The 22,197-nt window shown below is 45.8% G+C and overlaps 1 protein-coding gene across 3 annotated transcripts in view; it reads left to right on the forward strand.

Annotated features, from left to right (window-relative positions):
• Positions 1 to 4,512: 4,512 nt before the first annotated feature.
• PHF20L1 (PHD finger protein 20 like 1) overlaps positions 4,513 to 22,197 on the forward strand; it is a 74,182-nt gene continuing 56,497 nt past the window's right edge. For all 3 annotated transcript variants that reach the window (XM_049765561.1, XM_049765562.1, XM_049765563.1), the window contains exons 1-2: positions 4,513 to 4,546; positions 16,696 to 16,811. In XM_049765561.1, the coding sequence (XP_049621518.1) occupies positions 16,729 to 16,811 (83 nt within the window). In that variant the 5' untranslated portion in view covers positions 4,513 to 4,546; positions 16,696 to 16,728. The remainder of the gene's footprint in view (positions 4,547 to 16,695; positions 16,812 to 22,197) is intronic.

A 22,197-nucleotide genomic window follows, 5' to 3' on the forward strand; every position in this document is an offset into this window, starting at 1 on the left:
CCTAAAAATTTAATCCTAAATTAAAAGTTGCATTGAAAATGGCAGCTATAAATGCAAAGTGATACAGTCGCATTCTATCAATTTGTCCTCTGAGGAACTTTGATGATGTGATATGTAACAAACTCTTGGAAATGCTTATCACAAAAAAAATCTTCCCTCATATTACATAATTGCTTTATTACTTGAAAATATGAAAGCATTCACCACGTGCTAATGCTTAAAACCAATTTTTATGGTCTGCTATACATGGGTTTTCACCCATGTAAAGGTCTAGAACAATATTCAAAAGCTTATTTAGGGAAATTATTCAAAGTATGGACCGCACTGTGCATTTTAGAATGTGTAACAACTAGTTCTTGCCTTTCAATGATAGCCTTTTCCTATAACTATCATGGAAGATTGAGATGAGCCCCTTCCCCTCAAATAAGCAAATGTTCTCTCTCTGTCTCTGTCTCTGTCTGTCTCTGTCTCTATCTCTGTCTCTCTGTCTGTCTCTGTCTCTCTCTCTGTCTCTCTGTCTCTGTCTGTCTCTGTCTGTCTCTCTCTGTCTCTGTCTGTCTGTCTGTCTGTCTGTCTGTCTCTCTCTCTCTCTCTCTCTCTCTCTCTCTCTCTCTCTCTCTCTCTCTCTCTCTCTCGGCTAAAGTTCCCAGTTGATGGCTCACAAACAGCTGGTCCACAATGACAGAAAAGGCTGAAAAGAGCCGAACTACCATAATGATTATTAAAAGACAGTTCAAGGACTAATTATTGGATAGATACTAGTCCTCAGATGTAAAATGGTTAAGAACTGTTTTTTTTAAGATGGCAATTCTTTTTTTATTTAAAACCACGGTTACAAGGTCATTCATAATACAGTTGTTCCCTCATCCCATATAAAGAGTTCATTATTAAATTACAGTCACATGATGTACAACTTTCACCAGTGCACATTTTCCCCCACCAATGTCCCCAGTTCATCTCTTACTCTTTCCCCTTCCTGTCTCTGAGGCACACATTTTTCTTCTCTCTGTCTACCATTTTGTAGACACTTGATTTATAGTATGTGCACATTTCCTACCATCACTGTTTCTGGTTCCCTCTCTCCCTGTCTCTGGGGCAAGCATTTTACCTCTCTCTCTCTCTCTCTCTCTCTCTCTCTCTCTCTCTCTCTCTCTCTCTCTCTCTCTCTCTCTCCATGGTGGTTTGTACAGCTGCTAATTATGAGACGCCTTACATATCACTTTATCTCCTTTCAGCTTCTAGGAAAACTATGGTTTTAAGAAATTTTATTACCCTCCCTGAAAACACTCTTTTTCAACAATCCATTTAAGACAGAAATCATTTACAGAAAAAATTATTTCCCTTGTTTTACAATTGAATGAGTTCCTTTAAAATATCAATTAATTAAAATAGAAGAAGGATACTTTCAGGATGGATTGGGGATTTTTAATGGCGGTGAGTGGATAGGACCTGAGTAATTTCCTAATATAAATCTTATTTAGGTATAACTTCAATTTTCTAGGGAGATACAATAATAATAACAACACTTCATATCCACATTTGGCTTAATTGACAGCAAATTTTCAGGGTTCAGTTACATCTTGGCTGAAAGCAAAATAAAATTTTAACTAGTAATGCAACTGCTGATGGAGAGTATTTTCCTTGTTTTGAACATCAGTAGAAGCGTTTGAATCAAAATCCTTATTGAGAGGAGTGATTATTGCTAAGAATAACACTTTAACTCCACAGAAGACTGTGACCCTGCTTCTAACATTTTTATGTTATAAATTACATGATTCATAAAGTTTATATATATATATATATATATATATATATCCGTTTGGAATACTTTATGCTTTATAACAAATAGCTGTTAGACTTCAATAATTTAAAGCAACAAAATTTTATTTATTTTTTTAGCTTGTATTATGGATTAGTTGTAGACTGGTTTAGAGTTGACAGTCTAGTAGAATGAGAATAGCATTCAGAGTTGAAAAGCAGCAGCCATACTAAAATTTTCTTGTTACTTTGCCAGAGGTAGATCATTTGGTGAATTGATTCTTTTAGTCAAACTTGTTCTAATTTTGTTGTTTGTTTGTTTGTTTGTTTGTTTTTTGGGGGGGCCACGCTCTGCAGCACTCAGGATTACTCCTGGCTCTGTACTCAGAAATCTCTCCTGGCTGGTTTGAGGGATTGTATGGGATGCCAGGAATCGAACCCAGGTCAATCCCAGGTCAGCCGCGTGCAAAACAAATGCCCTACCGCTGTGCTATGTCTCCAGCTGCCAATAACGGTAAATTCTAACCCAGTTTTATTAAGCAAAGGCAAATAAAATGATCATTAATGATTCCAGGAAGGAACAAAGTATAATTCTGCCATGTATCCTGAGGATTCTGAAAATATTCTCTATGCCTCACATATGACAACTATGATGGAAACTTTCCCAAACATAGAAAAGGAGTGCAGATATTAGGTAATCAGAAATCAAGAAGGTAAAATTCTTTGACCTTTTCTATATAGCTCCATGTTCAGTGTAGCAAAATAGTTACCAGTAATAATTGCTGAGTGAATGGTGAATAGGATGCGAATACATACAGTTCTTTGTTACAAAATGACACAATTAGAGCTTTAAGGGAGATGCTTAGCTGTTTTAACACTGTAAGTATGTCAAATGTGTTACTTGATTTCAATGTTGCATGTTACAGAGCTTGAAAGCCAGTGCCTCATACTGAAAAAAGATATGAAAAGTTGCTCCAGCTCAGTAGAATGCCTGACCCAGAGACAAGAGGGGAAAGGAGGGTGGGAGGGCAGAGGGCATCAGGAAAGGTGAGAGGGAAATTGTTGACATTAGTGGTGGTAAATGCACACTGGTGAAAGTTCTTAAAGATTGTATGGTTGTAACTCAATCATGAACAACTTTATCTGTAAGTACACACACACACAAATAAAACCTGTAGTACAACAGCCTTGTTTCATGTTGTTTAAATTAAAAAAAAAATAAGAAAAGTCACTTCAGGAGCCAGAGTGATAGCATAGCGGTGGGCCATTTGCCTAGCACACTGATGACCCAGGACGGACCTGGGTTTGATCGCCAGCATCCGACATGGTCCTCTGGGGCCTGCTAGGATCAATTTCTAAGTGCAGAGCCAGGAGTGTGAGCGCTGCAGGGTGTGGCCCCCAAACAATCAAACAAAAAGTCATTCATTTCATCTCAACATTATTCTAAATCTATGCATTGGTTGGTTTCCATCACTGCTAAAACTTATGGGGCCCATGGAGTTAAGGACAGGCACTTATTGGTGCCTATCATGGAGCTAAGTTTATGTTGTTATGTTTTGCACACACACACACACACACACACAGTTGAGTATATCTGAAAGAAGTGCTGAAAGCATTTTCAGAGCAATGGAATGGAGCAATGGAATGGTCCAACTGTGGCTATAGAATGAAGCTCCCCACAAAGAGTGGTGAGAGCAGTTAGAGAAATAACTACATTGAGAACTATCCTAACAATGTGAATGAATGAGGGATGTAGAAAGCCTGTCTAGAGTACAGGTGGGGTTGGGTGGGGAGGAGGCAGATTTGGGACATTGGAGATGGGAATGTTGCACCGGTGAAGGGGGATGTTCTTTACATGACTGAAACCCAACTACAATCATGTTTGTAATTAAGGTGTTTAAATAAAGATATTAATAAAAAATAAAGCAATAACAAATAGTGGTAATCATATTATACAATGCAACACACGCCACAACTTAACCTTAGCATTTTATACTCCCTTGAAAACTCAGTGCAAAACCACTTTATTATATGAAAAGTGCAAGAGCTCACCCTACTACATTAAACAAAGACATTATGGAAAAAAAAAAAGAATGATGCCTTGAGAATCCAGGGCACCCCAAAAAAGTCTCTTGGCTGCATATTTTTCATGTGAATTATATCCAAGGCTGCATATTTCCAAGAGTTTTTTTATTTTTTGAGATGCCAAGATACCTCTTTGGGCAGTGTGTTCTTTGCCAGATCACAATCACATTCAGGGAGCCTCCCTTGCTCCCCAAATCCCAACTCCAGTGGGGTCCCTCCCCATCCTCCTAATCCCTCCTTCCACCACCCCACCACCAAAGGCCACGCCCACGCCTGTCCATCAGCGCTCTCAAGTTCCGCCTTTGTAACCAGCCGTCCAATCAGACCGCGCAGCGCAGCCGTAGCCCCGCCCGACGAGTCACGTGACACCGCCGGGCCCGCTTCCGGCGCGGGCGCGTCGCGGGGAGATGACGTAAAGCGGCGCGCGGCGTCGCGTTTGGGCTGTCCGGCGGCGGCGGCGGCGGCGGCGGCGGCGGCGATGGCAGCGGCAGCGGGTCCCCAGCGGGCTTGATTGAAGGCGACGGGGGGGCTCGACCTCCCACCTTCGACCTTTGACCTCCGACCTTTCACCCCCGACCCCCGACCCGGAAGCGTTCTGTCTTTTCTCCGGGCCGCGCGCGCTCCCTCCCTAAGCGCAGTGGAGGCGCCCGAGGCCCGGGCTGGGCTCGCTCCTGGAGGCTGCGCGGAGGAGGAGGCCGAGGCGGTAAGCGGGGCTGCGGGGCGTCGGGGCGGCGCCCTCGGGGCTCCCCGCGCCTTTGTCTGCTGGAGCGTTTCCGCCGCCCGCCCTGGGCCGGGCTGGGCCGGGCCGGGGTCGGGCCTGCCTGGGCTCCCTGGCTGGGCACCCGCCTCGCACCCGCCTCCCCGGGGCTCCTGGGCTCTGGGGGTCCCGGTGCAATGACTTCCCCCTAGCAGAAGGAGATCCCCCCCTTTGCTTCTGTTGGGGGAGTTGCTGGACTGCATTTTGCACTCTAAGTTGCATTCTGGAGAAGGTCAGTGGCCCCCACACACCCATCCACCACCCCACCTCTGTGTCTCCCTGGATCTGGGATTCCTGTTGCAATGATTTCCCCCTAGCAGCAGGAGATCCCCCCTTCCCTTTGCTTCCTTTGGGGGAGTTGCTGGACTGCATTTTGCACTCTAAGTTGCATTCTGGAGAAGGTCAGTGGCCCCCACACACCCATCCACCACCCCACCTCTGTGTCTCCCTGGATCTGGGATTCCTGTTGCAATGATTTCCCCCTAGCAAAAGGAGATCCCCCCTTTGCTTCTGTTGGGGGAGTTGCTGGACTGCATTTTGCACTCTAAGTTGCATTCTGGAGAAGGTCAGTGGCCCCCACACACCCATCTACCACCCCACCTCTGTGTCTCCCTGGATCTGGGATTCCTGTTGCAATGATTTCCCCCTAGCAAAAGGAGATCCCCCCTTTGCTTCTGTTGGGGGAGTTGCTGGACTGCATTTTGCACTCTAAGTTGCATTCTGGAGAAGGTCAGTGGCCCCCACACACCCATCCACCACCCCACCTCTGTGTCTCCCTGGATCTGGGATTCCTGTTGCAATGATTTCCCCCTAGCAGCAGGAGATCCCCCCTTCCCTTTGCTTCCTTTGGGGGAGTTGCTGGACTGCATTTTGCACTCTAAGTTGCATTCTGGAGAAGGTCAGTGGCCCCCACACACCCATCCACCACCCCACCTCTGTGTCTCCCTGGATCTGGGATTCCTGTTGCAATGATTTCCCCCTAGCAAAAGGAGATCCCCCCTTTGCTTCTGTTGGGGGAGTTGCTGGACTGCATTTTGCACTCTAAGTTGCATTCTGGAGAAGGTCAGTGGCCCCCACACACCCATCTACCACCCCACCTCTGTGTCTCCCTGGATCTGGGATTCCTGTTGCAATGATTTCCCCCTAGCAAAAGGAGATCCCCCCTTTGCTTCTGTTGGGGGAGTTGCTGGACTGCATTTTGCACTCTAAGTTGCATTCTGGAGAAGGTCAGTGGCCCCCACACACCCATCCACCACCCCACCTCTGTGTCTCCCTGGATCTGGGATTCCTGTTGCAATGATTTCCCCCTAGCAGAAGGAGATCCCCCCTTCCCTTTGCTTCCTTTGGGGGAGTTGCTGGACTGCATTTTGCACTCTAAGTTGCATTCTGGAGAAGGTCAGTGGCCCCCACACACCCATCCACCACCCCACCTCTGTGTCTCCCTGGATCTGGGATTCCTGTTGCAATGATTTCCCCCTAGCAAAAGGAGATCCCCCCTTTGCTTCTGTTGGGGGAGTTGCTGGACTGCATTTTGCACTCTAAGTTGCATTCTGGAGAAGGTCAGTGGCCCCCACACACCCATCTACCACCCCACCTCTGTGTCTCCCTGGATCTGGGATTCCTGTTGCAATGATTTCCCCCTAGCAAAAGGAGATCCCCCCTTTGCTTCTGTTGGGGGAGTTGCTGGACTGCATTTTGCACTCTAAGTTGCATTCTGGAGAAGGTCAGTGGCCCCCACACACCCATCCACCACCCCACCTCTGTGTCTCCCTGGATCTGGGATTCCTGTTGCAATGATTTCCCCCTAGCAGCAGGAGATCCCCCCTTCCCTTTGCTTCTTTTGGGGGAGTTGCTGGACTGCATTTTGCACTCTAAGTTGCATTCTGGAGAAGGTCAGTGGCCCCCACACACCCATCTACCACCCCACCTCTGTGTCTCCCTGGATCTGGGATTCCTGTTGCAATGATTTCCCCCTAGCAGCAGGAGATCCCCCCTTCCCTTTGCTTCCTTTGGGGGAGTTGCTGGACTGCATTTTGCACTCTAAGTTGCATTCTGGAGAAGGTCAGTGGCCCCCACACACCCATCTACCACCCCACCTCTGTGTCTCCCTGGATCTGGGATTCCTGTTGCAATGATTTCCCCCTAGCAAAAGGAGATCCCCCCTTTGCTTCTGTTGGGGGAGTTGCTGGACTGCATTTTGCACTCTAAGTTGCATTCTGGAGAAGGTCAGTGGCCCCCACACACCCATCTACCACCCCACCTCTGTGTCTCCCTGGATCTGGGATTCCTGTTGCAATGATTTCCCCCTAGCAAAAGGAGATCCCCCCTTTGCTTCTGTTGGGGGAGTTGCTGGACTGCATTTTGCACTCTAAGTTGCATTCTGGAGAAGGTCAGTGGCCCCCACACACCCATCCACCACCCCACCTCTGTGTCTCCCTGGATCTGGGATTCCTGTTGCAATGATTTCCCCCTAGCAAAAGGAGATCCCCCCTTTGCTTCTGTTGGGGGAGTTGCTGGACTGCATTTTGCACTCTAAGTTGCATTCTGGAGAAGGTCAGTGGCCCCCACACACCCATCCACCACCCCACCTCTGTGTCTCCCTGGATCTGGGATTCCTGTTGCAATGATTTCCCCCTAGCAGCAGGAGATCCCCCCTTCCCTTTGCTTCCTTTGGGGGAGTTGCTGGACTGCATTTTGCACTCTAAGTTGCATTCTGGAGAAGGTCAGTGGCCCCCACACACCCATCTACCACCCCACCTCTGTGTCTCCCTGGATCTGGGATTCCTGTTGCAATGATTTCCCCCTAGCAGCAGGAGATCCCCCCTTCCCTTTGCTTCCTTTGGGGGAGTTGCTGGACTGCATTTTGCACTCTAAGTTGCATTCTGGAGAAGGTCAGTGGCCCCCACACACCCATCTACCACCCCACCTCTGTGTCTCCCTGGATCTGGGATTCCTGTTGCAATGATTTCCCCCTAGCAAAAGGAGATCCCCCCTTTGCTTCTGTTGGGGGAGTTGCTGGACTGCATTTTGCACTCTAAGTTGCATTCTGGAGAAGGTCAGTGGCCCCCACACACCCATCTACCACCCCACCTCTGTGTCTCCCTGGATCTGGGATTCCTGTTGCAATGATTTCCCCCTAGCAAAAGGAGATCCCCCCTTTGCTTCTGTTGGGGGAGTTGCTGGACTGCATTTTGCACTCTAAGTTGCATTCTGGAGAAGGTCAGTGGCCCCCACACACCCATCCACCACCCCACCTCTGTGTCTCCCTGGATCTGGGATTCCTGTTGCAATGATTTCCCCCTAGCAAAAGGAGATCCCCCCTTTGCTTCTGTTGGGGGAGTTGCTGGACTGCATTTTGCACTCTAAGTTGCATTCTGGAAAAGGTCAGTGTCCTGCACCCACCCACCACCCACCTCTGGGTCTCCTTGGATCTGGGATTCCTATTGCAATGATTTCCCCCCAGGAAAAGTAGATTCCCCCACTTGCTTCTTTTGGGGGGAGTTGCTAGACTGCATTTTGCACTCTTAAGTTGGATTCTGCAAAGGGTTAGTGTCACCCACCCACCCACCACCCCACCTCTGTGTCTCCTTGGATCTGGGGTTTCTGTTGCAATGATTTCCCCCTAGAAAAAGGAGATTCCCCCCTCTTTGCTTCTGTTGGGGGAGTTGCTGGACTGCATTTTGCACTCTAAGTTGCATTCTGCAAAGGGTCAGTGTCCCCCACCCACCCACCACCCCACCTCTGTGTCTCCCTGGATCTGGGATTCCTGTTGCAATGATTTCCCCCTAGCAGAAGGAGATCCCCCCTTCCCTTTGCTTCCTTTGGGGGAGTTGCTGGACTGCATTTTGCACTCTAAGTTGCATTCTGGAGAAGGTCAGTGGCCCCCACACACCCATCCACCACCCCACCTCTGTGTCTCCCTGGATCTGGGATTCCTGTTGCAATGATTTCCCCCTAGCAAAAGGAGATCCCCCCTTTGCTTCTGTTGGGGGAGTTGCTGGACTGCATTTTGCACTCTAAGTTGCATTCTGGAGAAGGTCAGTGGCCCCCACACACCCATCTACCACCCCACCTCTGTGTCTCCCTGGATCTGGGATTCCTGTTGCAATGATTTCCCCCTAGCAAAAGGAGATCCCCCCTTTGCTTCTGTTGGGGGAGTTGCTGGACTGCATTTTGCACTCTAAGTTGCATTCTGGAGAAGGTCAGTGGCCCCCACACACCCATCCACCACCCCACCTCTGTGTCTCCCTGGATCTGGGATTCCTGTTGCAATGATTTCCCCCTAGCAGCAGGAGATCCCCCCTTCCCTTTGCTTCCTTTGGGGGAGTTGCTGGACTGCATTTTGCACTCTAAGTTGCATTCTGGAGAAGGTCAGTGGCCCCCACACACCCATCCACCACCCCACCTCTGTGTCTCCCTGGATCTGGGATTCCTGTTGCAATGATTTCCCCCTAGCAAAAGGAGATCCCCCCTTTGCTTCTGTTGGGGGAGTTGCTGGACTGCATTTTGCACTCTAAGTTGCATTCTGGAGAAGGTCAGTGGCCCCCACACACCCATCTACCACCCCACCTCTGTGTCTCCCTGGATCTGGGATTCCTGTTGCAATGATTTCCCCCTAGCAAAAGGAGATCCCCCCTTTGCTTCTGTTGGGGGAGTTGCTGGACTGCATTTTGCACTCTAAGTTGCATTCTGGAGAAGGTCAGTGGCCCCCACACACCCATCCACCACCCCACCTCTGTGTCTCCCTGGATCTGGGATTCCTGTTGCAATGATTTCCCCCTAGCAGCAGGAGATCCCCCCTTCCCTTTGCTTCCTTTGGGGGAGTTGCTGGACTGCATTTTGCACTCTAAGTTGCATTCTGGAGAAGGTCAGTGGCCCCCACACACCCATCCACCACCCCACCTCTGTGTCTCCCTGGATCTGGGATTCCTGTTGCAATGATTTCCCCCTAGCAAAAGGAGATCCCCCCTTTGCTTCTGTTGGGGGAGTTGCTGGACTGCATTTTGCACTCTAAGTTGCATTCTGGAGAAGGTCAGTGGCCCCCACACACCCATCTACCACCCCACCTCTGTGTCTCCCTGGATCTGGGATTCCTGTTGCAATGATTTCCCCCTAGCAAAAGGAGATCCCCCCTTTGCTTCTGTTGGGGGAGTTGCTGGACTGCATTTTGCACTCTAAGTTGCATTCTGGAGAAGGTCAGTGGCCCCCACACACCCATCCACCACCCCACCTCTGTGTCTCCCTGGATCTGGGATTCCTGTTGCAATGATTTCCCCCTAGCAGCAGGAGATCCCCCCTTCCCTTTGCTTCCTTTGGGGGAGTTGCTGGACTGCATTTTGCACTCTAAGTTGCATTCTGGAGAAGGTCAGTGGCCCCCACACACCCATCTACCACCCCACCTCTGTGTCTCCCTGGATCTGGGATTCCTGTTGCAATGATTTCCCCCTAGCAGCAGGAGATCCCCCCTTCCCTTTGCTTCCTTTGGGGGAGTTGCTGGACTGCATTTTGCACTCTAAGTTGCATTCTGGAGAAGGTCAGTGGCCCCCACACACCCATCTACCACCCCACCTCTGTGTCTCCCTGGATCTGGGATTCCTGTTGCAATGATTTCCCCCTAGCAAAAGGAGATCCCCCCTTTGCTTCTGTTGGGGGAGTTGCTGGACTGCATTTTGCACTCTAAGTTGCATTCTGGAGAAGGTCAGTGGCCCCCACACACCCATCTACCACCCCACCTCTGTGTCTCCCTGGATCTGGGATTCCTGTTGCAATGATTTCCCCCTAGCAAAAGGAGATCCCCCCTTTGCTTCTGTTGGGGGAGTTGCTGGACTGCATTTTGCACTCTAAGTTGCATTCTGGAGAAGGTCAGTGGCCCCCACACACCCATCCACCACCCCACCTCTGTGTCTCCCTGGATCTGGGATTCCTGTTGCAATGATTTCCCCCTAGCAAAAGGAGATCCCCCCTTTGCTTCTGTTGGGGGAGTTGCTGGACTGCATTTTGCACTCTAAGTTGCATTCTGGAGAAGGTCAGTGGCCCCCACACACCCATCCACCACCCCACCTCTGTGTCTCCCTGGATCTGGGATTCCTGTTGCAATGATTTCCCCCTAGCAGCAGGAGATCCCCCCTTCCCTTTGCTTCCTTTGGGGGAGTTGCTGGACTGCATTTTGCACTCTAAGTTGCATTCTGGAGAAGGTCAGTGGCCCCCACACACCCATCTACCACCCCACCTCTGTGTCTCCCTGGATCTGGGATTCCTGTTGCAATGATTTCCCCCTAGCAGCAGGAGATCCCCCCTTCCCTTTGCTTCCTTTGGGGGAGTTGCTGGACTGCATTTTGCACTCTAAGTTGCATTCTGGAGAAGGTCAGTGGCCCCCACACACCCATCTACCACCCCACCTCTGTGTCTCCCTGGATCTGGGATTCCTGTTGCAATGATTTCCCCCTAGCAAAAGGAGATCCCCCCTTTGCTTCTGTTGGGGGAGTTGCTGGACTGCATTTTGCACTCTAAGTTGCATTCTGGAGAAGGTCAGTGGCCCCCACACACCCATCTACCACCCCACCTCTGTGTCTCCCTGGATCTGGGATTCCTGTTGCAATGATTTCCCCCTAGCAAAAGGAGATCCCCCCTTTGCTTCTGTTGGGGGAGTTGCTGGACTGCATTTTGCACTCTAAGTTGCATTCTGGAGAAGGTCAGTGGCCCCCACACACCCATCCACCACCCCACCTCTGTGTCTCCCTGGATCTGGGATTCCTGTTGCAATGATTTCCCCCTAGCAAAAGGAGATCCCCCCTTTGCTTCTGTTGGGGGAGTTGCTGGACTGCATTTTGCACTCTAAGTTGCATTCTGGAAAAGGTCAGTGTCCTGCACCCACCCACCACCCACCTCTGGGTCTCCTTGGATCTGGGATTCCTATTGCAATGATTTCCCCCCAGGAAAAGTAGATTCCCCCACTTGCTTCTTTTGGGGGGAGTTGCTAGACTGCATTTTGCACTCTTAAGTTGGATTCTGCAAAGGGTTAGTGTCACCCACCCACCCACCACCCCACCTCTGTGTCTCCTTGGATCTGGGGTTTCTGTTGCAATGATTTCCCCCTAGAAAAAGGAGATTCCCCCCTCTTTGCTTCTGTTGGGGGAGTTGCTGGACTGCATTTTGCACTCTAAGTTGCATTCTGCAAAGGGTCAGTGTCCCCCCCCCCCCCACCACCCCACCTCTGTGTCTCCCTGGATCTGGGATTCCTGTTGCAATGATTTCCCCCTAGCAGAAGGAGATCCCCCCTTCCCTTTGCTTCCTTTGGGGGAGTTGCTGGACTGCATTTTGCACTCTAAGTTGCATTCTGGAAAAGGTCAGTGTCCCCCCCACACCCATCACCCCTCCTCCATGTCTCCTTGGATCTGGGGTTCCTATTGCAATGATTTCCCCCCAGCGAAAGGAGATCCCCCCCTTTGCTTCCTTTGAGGGGAGTTGCTGGACTGCATTTTGCACTCTAAGTTGGATTCTGCAAAGGGTTAGTGTCACCCACCCACCCATCCACCACCCCACCTCTGTGTGTCCCTGGATCTGGGATTCCTGTTGCAATGATTTCCCCCTAGCAGAAGGAGATCCCCCCTTCCCTTTGCTTCCTTTGGGGGAGTTGCTGGACTGCATTTTGCACTCTAAGTTGCATTCTGGAAAAGGTCAGTGTCCCCCCCACACCCATCACCCCTCCTCCATGTCTCCTTGGATCTGGGGTTCCTATTGCAATGATTTCCCCCCAGCGAAAGGAGATCCCCCCCTTTGCTTCCTTTGAGGGGAGTTGCTGGACTGCATTTTGCACTCTAAGTTGGATTCTGCAAAGGGTTAGTGTCACCCACCCACCCATCCACCACCCCACCTCTGTGTCTCCCTGGATCTGGGATTCCTGTTGCAATGATTTCCCCCTAGCAGAAGGAGATCCCCCCTTCCCTTTGCTTCCTTTGGGGGAGTTGCTGGACTGCATTTTGCACTCTAAGTTGCATTCTGGAAAAGGTCAGTGTCCCCCCCCACACCCATCACCCCTCCTCCATGTCTCCTTGGATCTGGGGTTCCTATTGCAATGATTTCCCCCCAGCGAAAGGAGATCCCCCCCTTTGCTTCCTTTGAGGGGAGTTGCTGGACTGCATTTTGCACTCTAAGTTGGATTCTGCAAAGGGTTAGTGTCACCCACCCACCCATCCACCACCCCACCTCTGTGTCTCCCTGGATCTGGGATTCCTGTTGCAATGATTTCCCCCTAGCAGAAGGAGATCCCCCCTTCCCTTTGCTTCCTTTGGGGGAGTTGCTGGACTGCATTTTGCACTCTAAGTTGCATTCTGGAAAAGGTCAGTGTCCCCCCCCACACCCATCACCCCTCCTCCATGTCTCCTTGGATCTGGGGTTCCTATTGCAATGATTTCCCCCCAGCGAAAGGAGATCCCCCCCTTTGCTTCCTTTGAGGGGAGTTGCTGGACTGCATTTTGCACTCTAAGTTGGATTCTGCAAAGGGTTAGTGTCACCCACCCACCCATCCACCACCCCACCTCTGTGTCTCCCTGGATCTGGGATTCCTGTTGCAATGATTTCCCCCTAGCAGAAGGAGATCCCCCCTTCCCTTTGCTTCCTTTGGGGGAGTTGCTGGACTGCATTTTGCACTCTAAGTTGCATTCTGGAAAAGGTCAGTGTCCCCCCCACACCCATCACCCCTCCTCCATGTCTCCTTGGATCTGGGGTTCCTATTGCAATGATTTCCCCCCAGCGAAAGGAGATCCCCCCCTTTGCTTCCTTTGAGGGGAGTTGCTGGACTGCATTTTGCACTCTAAGTTGGATTCTGCAAAGGGTTAGTGTCACCCACCCACCCATCCACCACCCCACCTCTGTGTCTCCCTGGATCTGGGATTCCTGTTGCAATGATTTCCCCCTAGCAGAAGGAGATCCCCCCTTCCCTTTGCTTCCTTTGGGGGAGTTGCTGGACTGCATTTTGCACTCTAAGTTGCATTCTGGAAAAGGTCAGTGTCCCCCCCACACCCATCACCCCTCCTCCATGTCTCCTTGGATCTGGGGTTCCTATTGCAATGATTTCCCCCCAGCAAAAGGAGATCCCCCCTTCCCATTGCTTCTTTTGGGAGAGTTGCTGGACTGCATTTTGCACTTTAAGTTGCATTCTGGAAAAGGTCAGTGTCCCCCCCACGCCCATCACCCCTCCTCCATGTCTCCTTGGATCTGGGGTTCCTATTGCAATGATTTCCCCCCAGGAAAAGGAGATCCCCCCTTTGCTTCTGTTGGGGGAGTTGCTGGACTGCATTTTGCACTCTAAGTTGCATTCTGCAAAGGGTTAGTGTCACCCACCCACCCATCCACCACCCCACCTCTGTGTCTCCCTGGATCTGGGATTCCTTTTGCAATGATTTCCCCCTAGCAGAAGGAGATCCCCCCTTCCCTTTGCTTCCTTTGGGGGAGTTGCTGGACTGCATTTTGCACTCTAAGTTGCATTCTGGAAAAGGTCAGTGTCCCCCCCACACCCATCACCCTTCCTCCATGTCTCCTTGGATCTGGGGTTCCTATTGCAATGATTTCCCCCCAGCAAAAGGAGATCCCCCCTTCCCTTTGCTTCTTTTGGGGGAGTTGCTGGACTGCATTTTGCACTCTAAGTTGGATTCTGCAAAGGGTCAGTGTCCCCCGCACACCCATCACCCCTCCTCCATGTCTCCTTGGGTTTGGGATTCATATTGCAATGATTTCCCTCCAGGAAAAGGAGATCCTCCTCCCTTATGCTTGTTTTGGGGGAGTTTGCTTGACTGCATTTTGCACTTTTTCATCTCCTTAAGTTGGATTCTGGAAAAGGTCAGTGTCACCTACACACCACCCCACCTCTGTGTCTCCTTGGATCTGGGATTCCTATTGCAATGATTTCCCTCCAGGAAAAGGAGATTCCCCCCCCCTTTGCTTCTTTTGGGGTAGTTGCTGGACTGCATTTTGCACTTTAAATTGGATTCTAGAATAGGTCGGTGTCACCCACCCACCCATCACCCCACCTCTATGTCTCCACCTCTATGTCTCCTTGGATCTGGGATTCCTATTGCAATGATTTCCCCCTAAAAAAAGGAGACCCCCCCCACCACCGTTCGCTTCTTTTGGGGATGAGTTGCTGGACTGCATTTTGCACTTTTTCATCTCCTTTAGTTGGATTCTGGAAAAGGTCAGTGGCACCCACCACCCCTCCTCATGTCTCCTTGGATTTGGGATTCTCAGACTTTGGGATTCCTACTGCAATGGTTTTCCCCCCAGAAAAGGAGGTTCCCGCCCCCCCCCCCTTGCTTCTTTGGGGGGAGTTGCTTGACTGCATTTTGCACTTTTTTTTTATCTCCTTAAGGTGGATTCTGGAAAAGGTTAGTATCCCACCACCCTTCCTCCATGTCTCCTTGGGTTTGGGATTCTCAGACATTGGGATTCCTACTGCAATGATCCCCCCCACCCCCCACCCTTTCCTTCTTTTGGGGGAGTTGCTTTCATTCCTCAGAACCTAGAGCATTGCACTTCTAAGTTGGGTTCTGGAAAAGGTTAGTCTATCTGGAGTATTGTTCCCTGATGCTTTTGCTGAAGGATCACAGCTGTGGCCTAATTTTCTGGACAGCTGTGGAAGATGCTGCCTTCATAGAAATGACACGCTGACCCGCTGACCCGACCTATTAAAATTATTCCCACCTTTATTCTTTTTTTTACACTAAAAACTGATGCTGGAAGATCCAGTTCACTTTTTAATATGCTCTCTCCCCCCTATATACCAGTATAGGAGAGCATCCCCTCAACCCTTCCTCATGAGGGGTACTATGAATGCTACTTCTCTCATCAATTCTTTCCAAGAAGAAAAGGCAATTTTCTGTTTTCTGTTTTGATCACTAAAGACCAATTTTTTTTAAAACTGGATGATGCAAAAACAAACAAACAAACAAAAAAAAAACAAAAACTAGGGCCTGGAGAGATAGCACAGCGGCGTTTGCCTTGCAAGCAGCCGATCCAGGACCAAAGGTGGTTGGTTCGAATCCCGGTGTCCCATGTGTTCCCCCGTGCCTGCCAGGAGCTATTTCTGAGCAGACAGCCAGGAGTAACCCCTGAGCAATGCTGGGTGTGGCCCAAAAACCAAAAAAAAAAAAAAACTGGATGATGCATGGCGGTAATATAGATTTTAAATGTCAGGGAATCTAGGGGACCCTCCTGCTTCTCTAGTAACAATGACTTTGCAATCTTGATCACCTATTATGTTTTGTCAATATGTCTCAGAGTAGAGTTTGGTGAAGGTGGGGCAAAGGATGACCTCAGGTCTGGTGGTGAAAATGCACATTTCAGTGATTTGAACACCTATATTTTTTTGCTTAAGACCACAACCACCTTTAGTACTATCCATATTGAAATACAAAGAATACAAATCATACAAATCTATATTGAAAAACAAATAATACAAATAAACTCACAGTTAAAATAAATCGATATTTTTCCTAATTAGATGTATTATAAAGAAACTTCCTGATCACTTGCCATGTACAGTTAGAAATACTGAATTGTTTTCTGCCAATATAGGAAGTCATAATGGAAATTATATTGAATTACAGAATATCTTATACGTTGAATCCTTATTTCAAGATCATTTATTAAAATCTTTACTCCTAAAAGAGTATTTCTGCTTGTTCCATCATTCTGTGGATTTTAGTGCCGCTTGTGTTAGTGAATATTTAGAACATTGATTAGTTTGTTCTTTTAAGGATATTAGTCATATTCCAGAACACTCAGAAGCCTTTCCTGTCTGCATCCCCTGAAAGAAAGTGTCACAGAATTTTGGGGGAGAGTCTTCCTTGATATTTTCAAATTAAAAATTGAGGCATTCTAGCCATTATCAAGTTGTTGTTTATATATTCACACGTTAATATCTGTGTACTTTTACTTAATCATTGTCAAGATCGCAAACTACCTGGTGGAGAGGTATTGATACGCCAACATGAAATACCCTACAGATTTGAGGATTTACAATTTCCCTGCAAGGCTAGAAAAGAAAATGTGTTAAATTCCATAGGCATCTTACGCACCTGTTCTTTCTCTTGAGGTAGTGCAAAGAGAATTCTGAAGACTAGGATCTGAAGATGAGTAAAAAGCCCCCAAATCGCCCCGGAATCACTTTTGAGATTGGTGCTCGTTTGGAGGCATTGGACTACTTACAAAAATGGTATGGACAATATGGAGCTCACGATATCTATAGCTTCACATATGCTGGTTAATTGCCGTCCTTGTGACAAGTGCAGAGACATTAATGTATTCATACTCTTCCTAAAAATATACGTTTTTCGGTTTTTATACTTTCAAGAGACTGTTTAGCATCTAAAGATTTTTTTTCAGTCAAATCACCGACTAAACTTTTAGTCACAATTTTAAATATTTGAAAGCTAAAAATGCTTATTGAAAATACTCCAGAGTAGTTATCAAAAATATGAGCTTTTGTGTGTTTAATATGAACTATTGATGGTGATTACGTATTGGGTAAAGCTTGATATAAATTTGTTTCCTTGACTCTGTCAGAGGTGGCCTTTGAAATTCCAGAGTTTTGCAGTTAGCAACCACTGCTGTGCCACTTCAAATCAAAACCTAATTTCCCACTGCCTTCCCCAGAGGGCACTAGCCTAAAGGTAGGTGGTGATTGTTTCTTAGACTAACTGGGTAATCCCTTTAGATTGTCTCTTATTTCTTCTCTTTGGTGATTTGTGATGAGTGGTGAATTTAATCACATTTTACAAATCTTACACAGCATGGGGGAAAAGGGAGTACTGGAAGGGAGAGATGATACCATCTTTCTCCTCGGGAGTACTGTTCTCATTCCTTTTAGTACTGGGCTCCAGGAAGAGGTCTCTTTTCTCTGCAATCTTGAGAGGCTGTGAGAAAGGTCCCACTTCTAGGAGTCTTGCCGTCTCTTTTCCATTCAAAGCCCATTTGTTTTGAGAAGCAATTTAGACATTTCAGACCTTTTGATATTTTTCTTTTTATATCCTTCCCTCAACACACGATGGACATTTTGTAGATTTCCTTCTTTTTGTTGTTTTTGGGCCGCACCTGGCTCTGCTTAAGGCTTACTCTTGACTGCACTCAGGGATCTTTCCTGGAGGGTTAAGGGGTCAAAATCAGGTTGGCCAGGTGCAAGGCAAACTTCTTACCTGCTCTACTATTTCTGTAGCTCCATGTAGATTTACGTTTGATTGATTCACATTAATTCATTTCCTAGTTGACAATGTCAGTGAACTCTGTCTTGAACTTTAATCATGATTTTACACGGACCTTGGATTTTGTGTCTGTATTTGGTAGAACTGCACAAATCCCTGATACCCCATATAATGGGCTCTGGGGCACTTTGAAAGGGAGGTTGGGGAGGTCCTGCATAGTTATTTGGGTCTCTCTCCAATCTGCATTCCATTGGGATCGTCTTGTGAAGGAAATTTAGATGTCAATCTTATCAAATCCACAGTGTACACTTAGTTCGCAGAAGGGATGTGGGAAGCACCTAGGAACTAGACACTAGCAGCCTTCCTAATGGTCCAGCATTAAAGATCATCTGTAAACATTTTAAGGCTTTTGAATCGAGTTAATTCATTAGTATATTTTATTAAGCGTCTAAACTAACACAGTTACAACGGTACCGGTTTCTGGTTTTGAAATTTATTATTGAGTTTGTTACTTATTAAGTGTTTTTTAGGGATATTTAAGTACATTTCCTATTGGCAAGAAATTAAGTTTTAGTGGTGAAATTCTAACTTAATAATTATTCAATTGATGATCCAGCAGTTAAAAGTAAAAGATTTTTAAAAACTACGTTTTAAGAGGATGGGAGACCACCAGAATGTACTTTTGGAGACCTAGAAAATTTTAATCAGCTGGGCTGACAGTTGATTGCCAGGGTCAAAGGATGCACTGCTGCTTGAACCTTGCAGTTTTGAGGATTACTTTGTGCCACCTTGGCAATGCTAGGTAGGGGGCCTCTAGGGCTATACTTGGTGTTGCTGGAAGAACTATGTGGTACTGGGGATTAGTGTTAGTTGCTTGTATGCCATAACCCCATGCTGTCTTTCTGAAACTAGAGGACTGCTTTTAAATGAAGCCTGAGTATGTTTATGCTTTTAAAATAATCTGTACATTTAGACTAATTCTACTTTCAGAGAACCATGAAAGTTGTAGCTTAAATGTTTCCATTGACTTATACATCTCATGGAGAAAGTCCTAAGTGCCCACGGTGATAACATACAAATATACTGTTAATGATGTTGACATTTTATTTTTAACTCCTAGTAATAACGGTCTCTTTAAACACCCAAAATAATCATCTATGAAGTAACTGCATCAGTTTGATTTTTTTTTTTGAGCCTATATATATGAAAAGATTAGTATTCTGCTAAATTGAAAATGCATTGAGGGACTGGATTGGTGGCGCAAGTGGTAGGGAGTTTGCCTTGCAAGCGCTAACCTAGGACAGACCGCATTTCAATCCCCCAGTGTCCCATATGATCCCCCAAGCCAGGAGCAATTTCTGAGCGCATAGCCAGGTGTAACTCTTGAGCCGCAATGGCGACCCTGTGGCATGCGTGCCAGCATTGGCACGCGAAGGCCTTGCAGCTGGCATGCAGGAAGGCCTGCAATTAATACATTTATAAAATTTCTAAAGAGTTTTTAGATACTAAAATCTTGTTTTAAGGTTTAATTGACGTGCTTGGCACTTTGAGGAAATTCTTTGGTTTTGAGGCACTTGGGCTCAAAAAGATTAGCCATCGCTGCTGGAGTGTCACTGGGTGTGGCCCAAAAAGCAAAATAACAAAAGAAAAATAATTAAAACTATTCGTATTTAAATATGTACTCTAGGCAATGAAAGATCAAAAATCAATTAAACTTAGGTGACTTACATTTAGTTGGTATTAGATACAATTTAGTATTTGCCCTGACAACTAATTGATTACTGTCATTTATTGAATTTTCATGGAACCAAAATAAATTGTTAGATATTATGATCTTAATAAATTATAACTCTAAATAAAATAATAAACTTCTTAAATTTTTTATTCTGTATTTCATATAATTTTGCAGCTATTTCTTATGATACCAGGTAAAATACAGAAGAATTATTTGAGTGTTGAGAAACTGGTATTATGAGAGTGAATCACTTAAAACATTGAAATAAATTTTTTCCCTCCAACTCCACTTTCATATCTTTTTCTGAAATTCTTAGTTATCCACATGAATTTCAGCTGGAAAAACGATTTTTATGTAGACTAAATGTCTTTTGAACTGTTATATGCATTACACAGGGAAAGAGGAACAGAATGCAAAGATTGCCTATTGTCTCTCTACATGACACTTTTAATAAGCAATATGTTAAGGAAATAACTTATCACAGAATCAATACATTCCTTTTTTGAGAGGAGTGCAAAGAAAAAGAGCATCTAGACAAGCTAACTTACTGGCACATTTGTAAACAGAAAATAGTTTTTAGTCACTGCCCTAAAAATAGAAGAATAAACTCTAAATTTAGTTGGCAGAAAAAACTGAGTTAAACTACTAGAGTACTTTTAGTTTGGTGTAGGTTTTATTAGGCTAATGCATCATTACTGCTTAATCAAAGACACCATATATTCTTAAATTGCAGAAAGATCATTTCATTCCTCACAATACATGCTATATTTTAAGTTGGGATATATTACTTTTTTTGATTTCAGAATAGCAGTATAACGGCATCATTAAACTCATTTGCCGTTACTAATGAATTACAACTCAAAGCCAGTGAGCAGTCCTTTTTCTTCAGTTGCAATGAATGATCTTGATACCTTGGATCTCTAAATTAATTAAAGCTTTATTTTTGAAAATTTTATGGTTTCACGTAAGACAGTTTGTTTTACTCAAGATTGTACTTCAAGGCCTTTCAGGGACAGAAGTGGTAGTAGCTGACCCCGATTTGATCCCTGGCACCACATATGTTCCCGAAGGACAGCTAATAGTAAGCCCCACACAGACCTCCGCCAAACAAAGCAAAATAAATAATAAAAAGGTCTTTCAGAATGCTGATTATTTACTGCTAGAAGTTACCCCTTTTCTCTCTTATCTCCATTTTTTATGATAACCTTTGTACGTTTAAACCCTACATTCAGTTTTATAATCATTGAATACAGTAACATCATAATGAAAATGAATCCAGGAACTGTTGAGATAGGAATGTGTTGACAGAAATGAAGTTCAGAGTTGAAGTTATATGGGAGACACTGTAAGTGGATTCTAAAGACCAAAAAGGTGGGATCATATTCAGACTCACTTTCTGATCCTGTAAATATGGGTAAGTTCACCAGCTTAGTTAATCAGTAAGAGAGAAGCAGTGTTAGAGGTTTTTACTTAATAGTGTTATTTGAATGCTCAAATAAAAAATAAGCTTAAACTTCAGATTTCATATAATACAGAGCTATGCATTGAGATAACTGCAAGGAAAAGGACAAGTTGAAAAGTAAATATTTGGACTTCCGAAATCTGGAATTCTGAAGTTTGACCTTTAATTGTAATGTGATAGTGACCTGGAACGAAGGTGGAATAACGTCGTAACAAATAAACTCTTTTGTAGAGGTGGTAATAAAATATGTCTCCACACAGTTTTATAGTTTATAAAACACTTTATCAAGTATTGATTTTACACTTGTTATTCAAATGTTACTCAAAATACAGTTCAGTAAGAGAAGTGATGATCTCAAATTGATTCTGACTGCTGTTGGTATTTTGATTGAAATTAAGAAAGTTACCCTATAGCAAGTGATTTAGTTATGAAATCAAAACAAATATGTATGCTCTGGTAAAAATATGATTCATAGAGTAAATTTTAAACATTCAGACGAGTTATCTCCTCTGACATTTTTTGGAATATTTCTATTTAATTCTCTTCTAGATCTAAAGGAAAGGAAAATGAAAGATAAAAAAAAAGTGTGGAGATGACTCCAAGTATCAGAGTTTGATAGAACAGTATAAATTTGAGTTGGCAAATGCTGTTTCCACATATTTGGAGTTTTTTGAACTGTATGGAACATTTCCAAATGTGAGTTTTTAAAATGTTCGTGAAAAGAATTTTCCAAGTGGGGGAATTGAGGAAATTTAGATTATAGATTTAGATTATATGTCTTAACTTAAATCAAAGTGCATATTTTCTGATTAAAAAGAGATGCTTTTCTCTAATTGGATTAAGCTACTTAGAAGGAGCGGTTCATAGGTTAAAGTAGAGATAAGTTTGGGTCAGGAAATGCTCCTGAAAAGCAGCTTTTAGCGCAAGTTAAAAATCGTATTTGCTGAGTTTGAAATTTATAGACATTGTAGGTGAAATAGAGATTTTTTTTTAATATAACAGTATTTTTGTATATGGGGTTTTTCTAAATCTTTGTATGCACATGAAAATAATCTTTTTTTTTTTTTTTTTTTGGTTTTTGGGCCACACCCGGCGGTGCTCAGGGGTTACTCCTGACTGTCTGCTCAGAAACAGCTCCTGGCAGGCACGGGGGACCATATGGGACACCGGGATTCGAACCAACCACCTTTGGTCCTGGATCGGC

The sequence above is a fragment of the Suncus etruscus genome, chromosome 19 (assembly GCF_024139225.1).
Source record: "Suncus etruscus isolate mSunEtr1 chromosome 19, mSunEtr1.pri.cur, whole genome shotgun sequence".
In the NCBI taxonomy this organism is placed as follows: Eukaryota; Metazoa; Chordata; class Mammalia; order Eulipotyphla; family Soricidae; genus Suncus; species Suncus etruscus.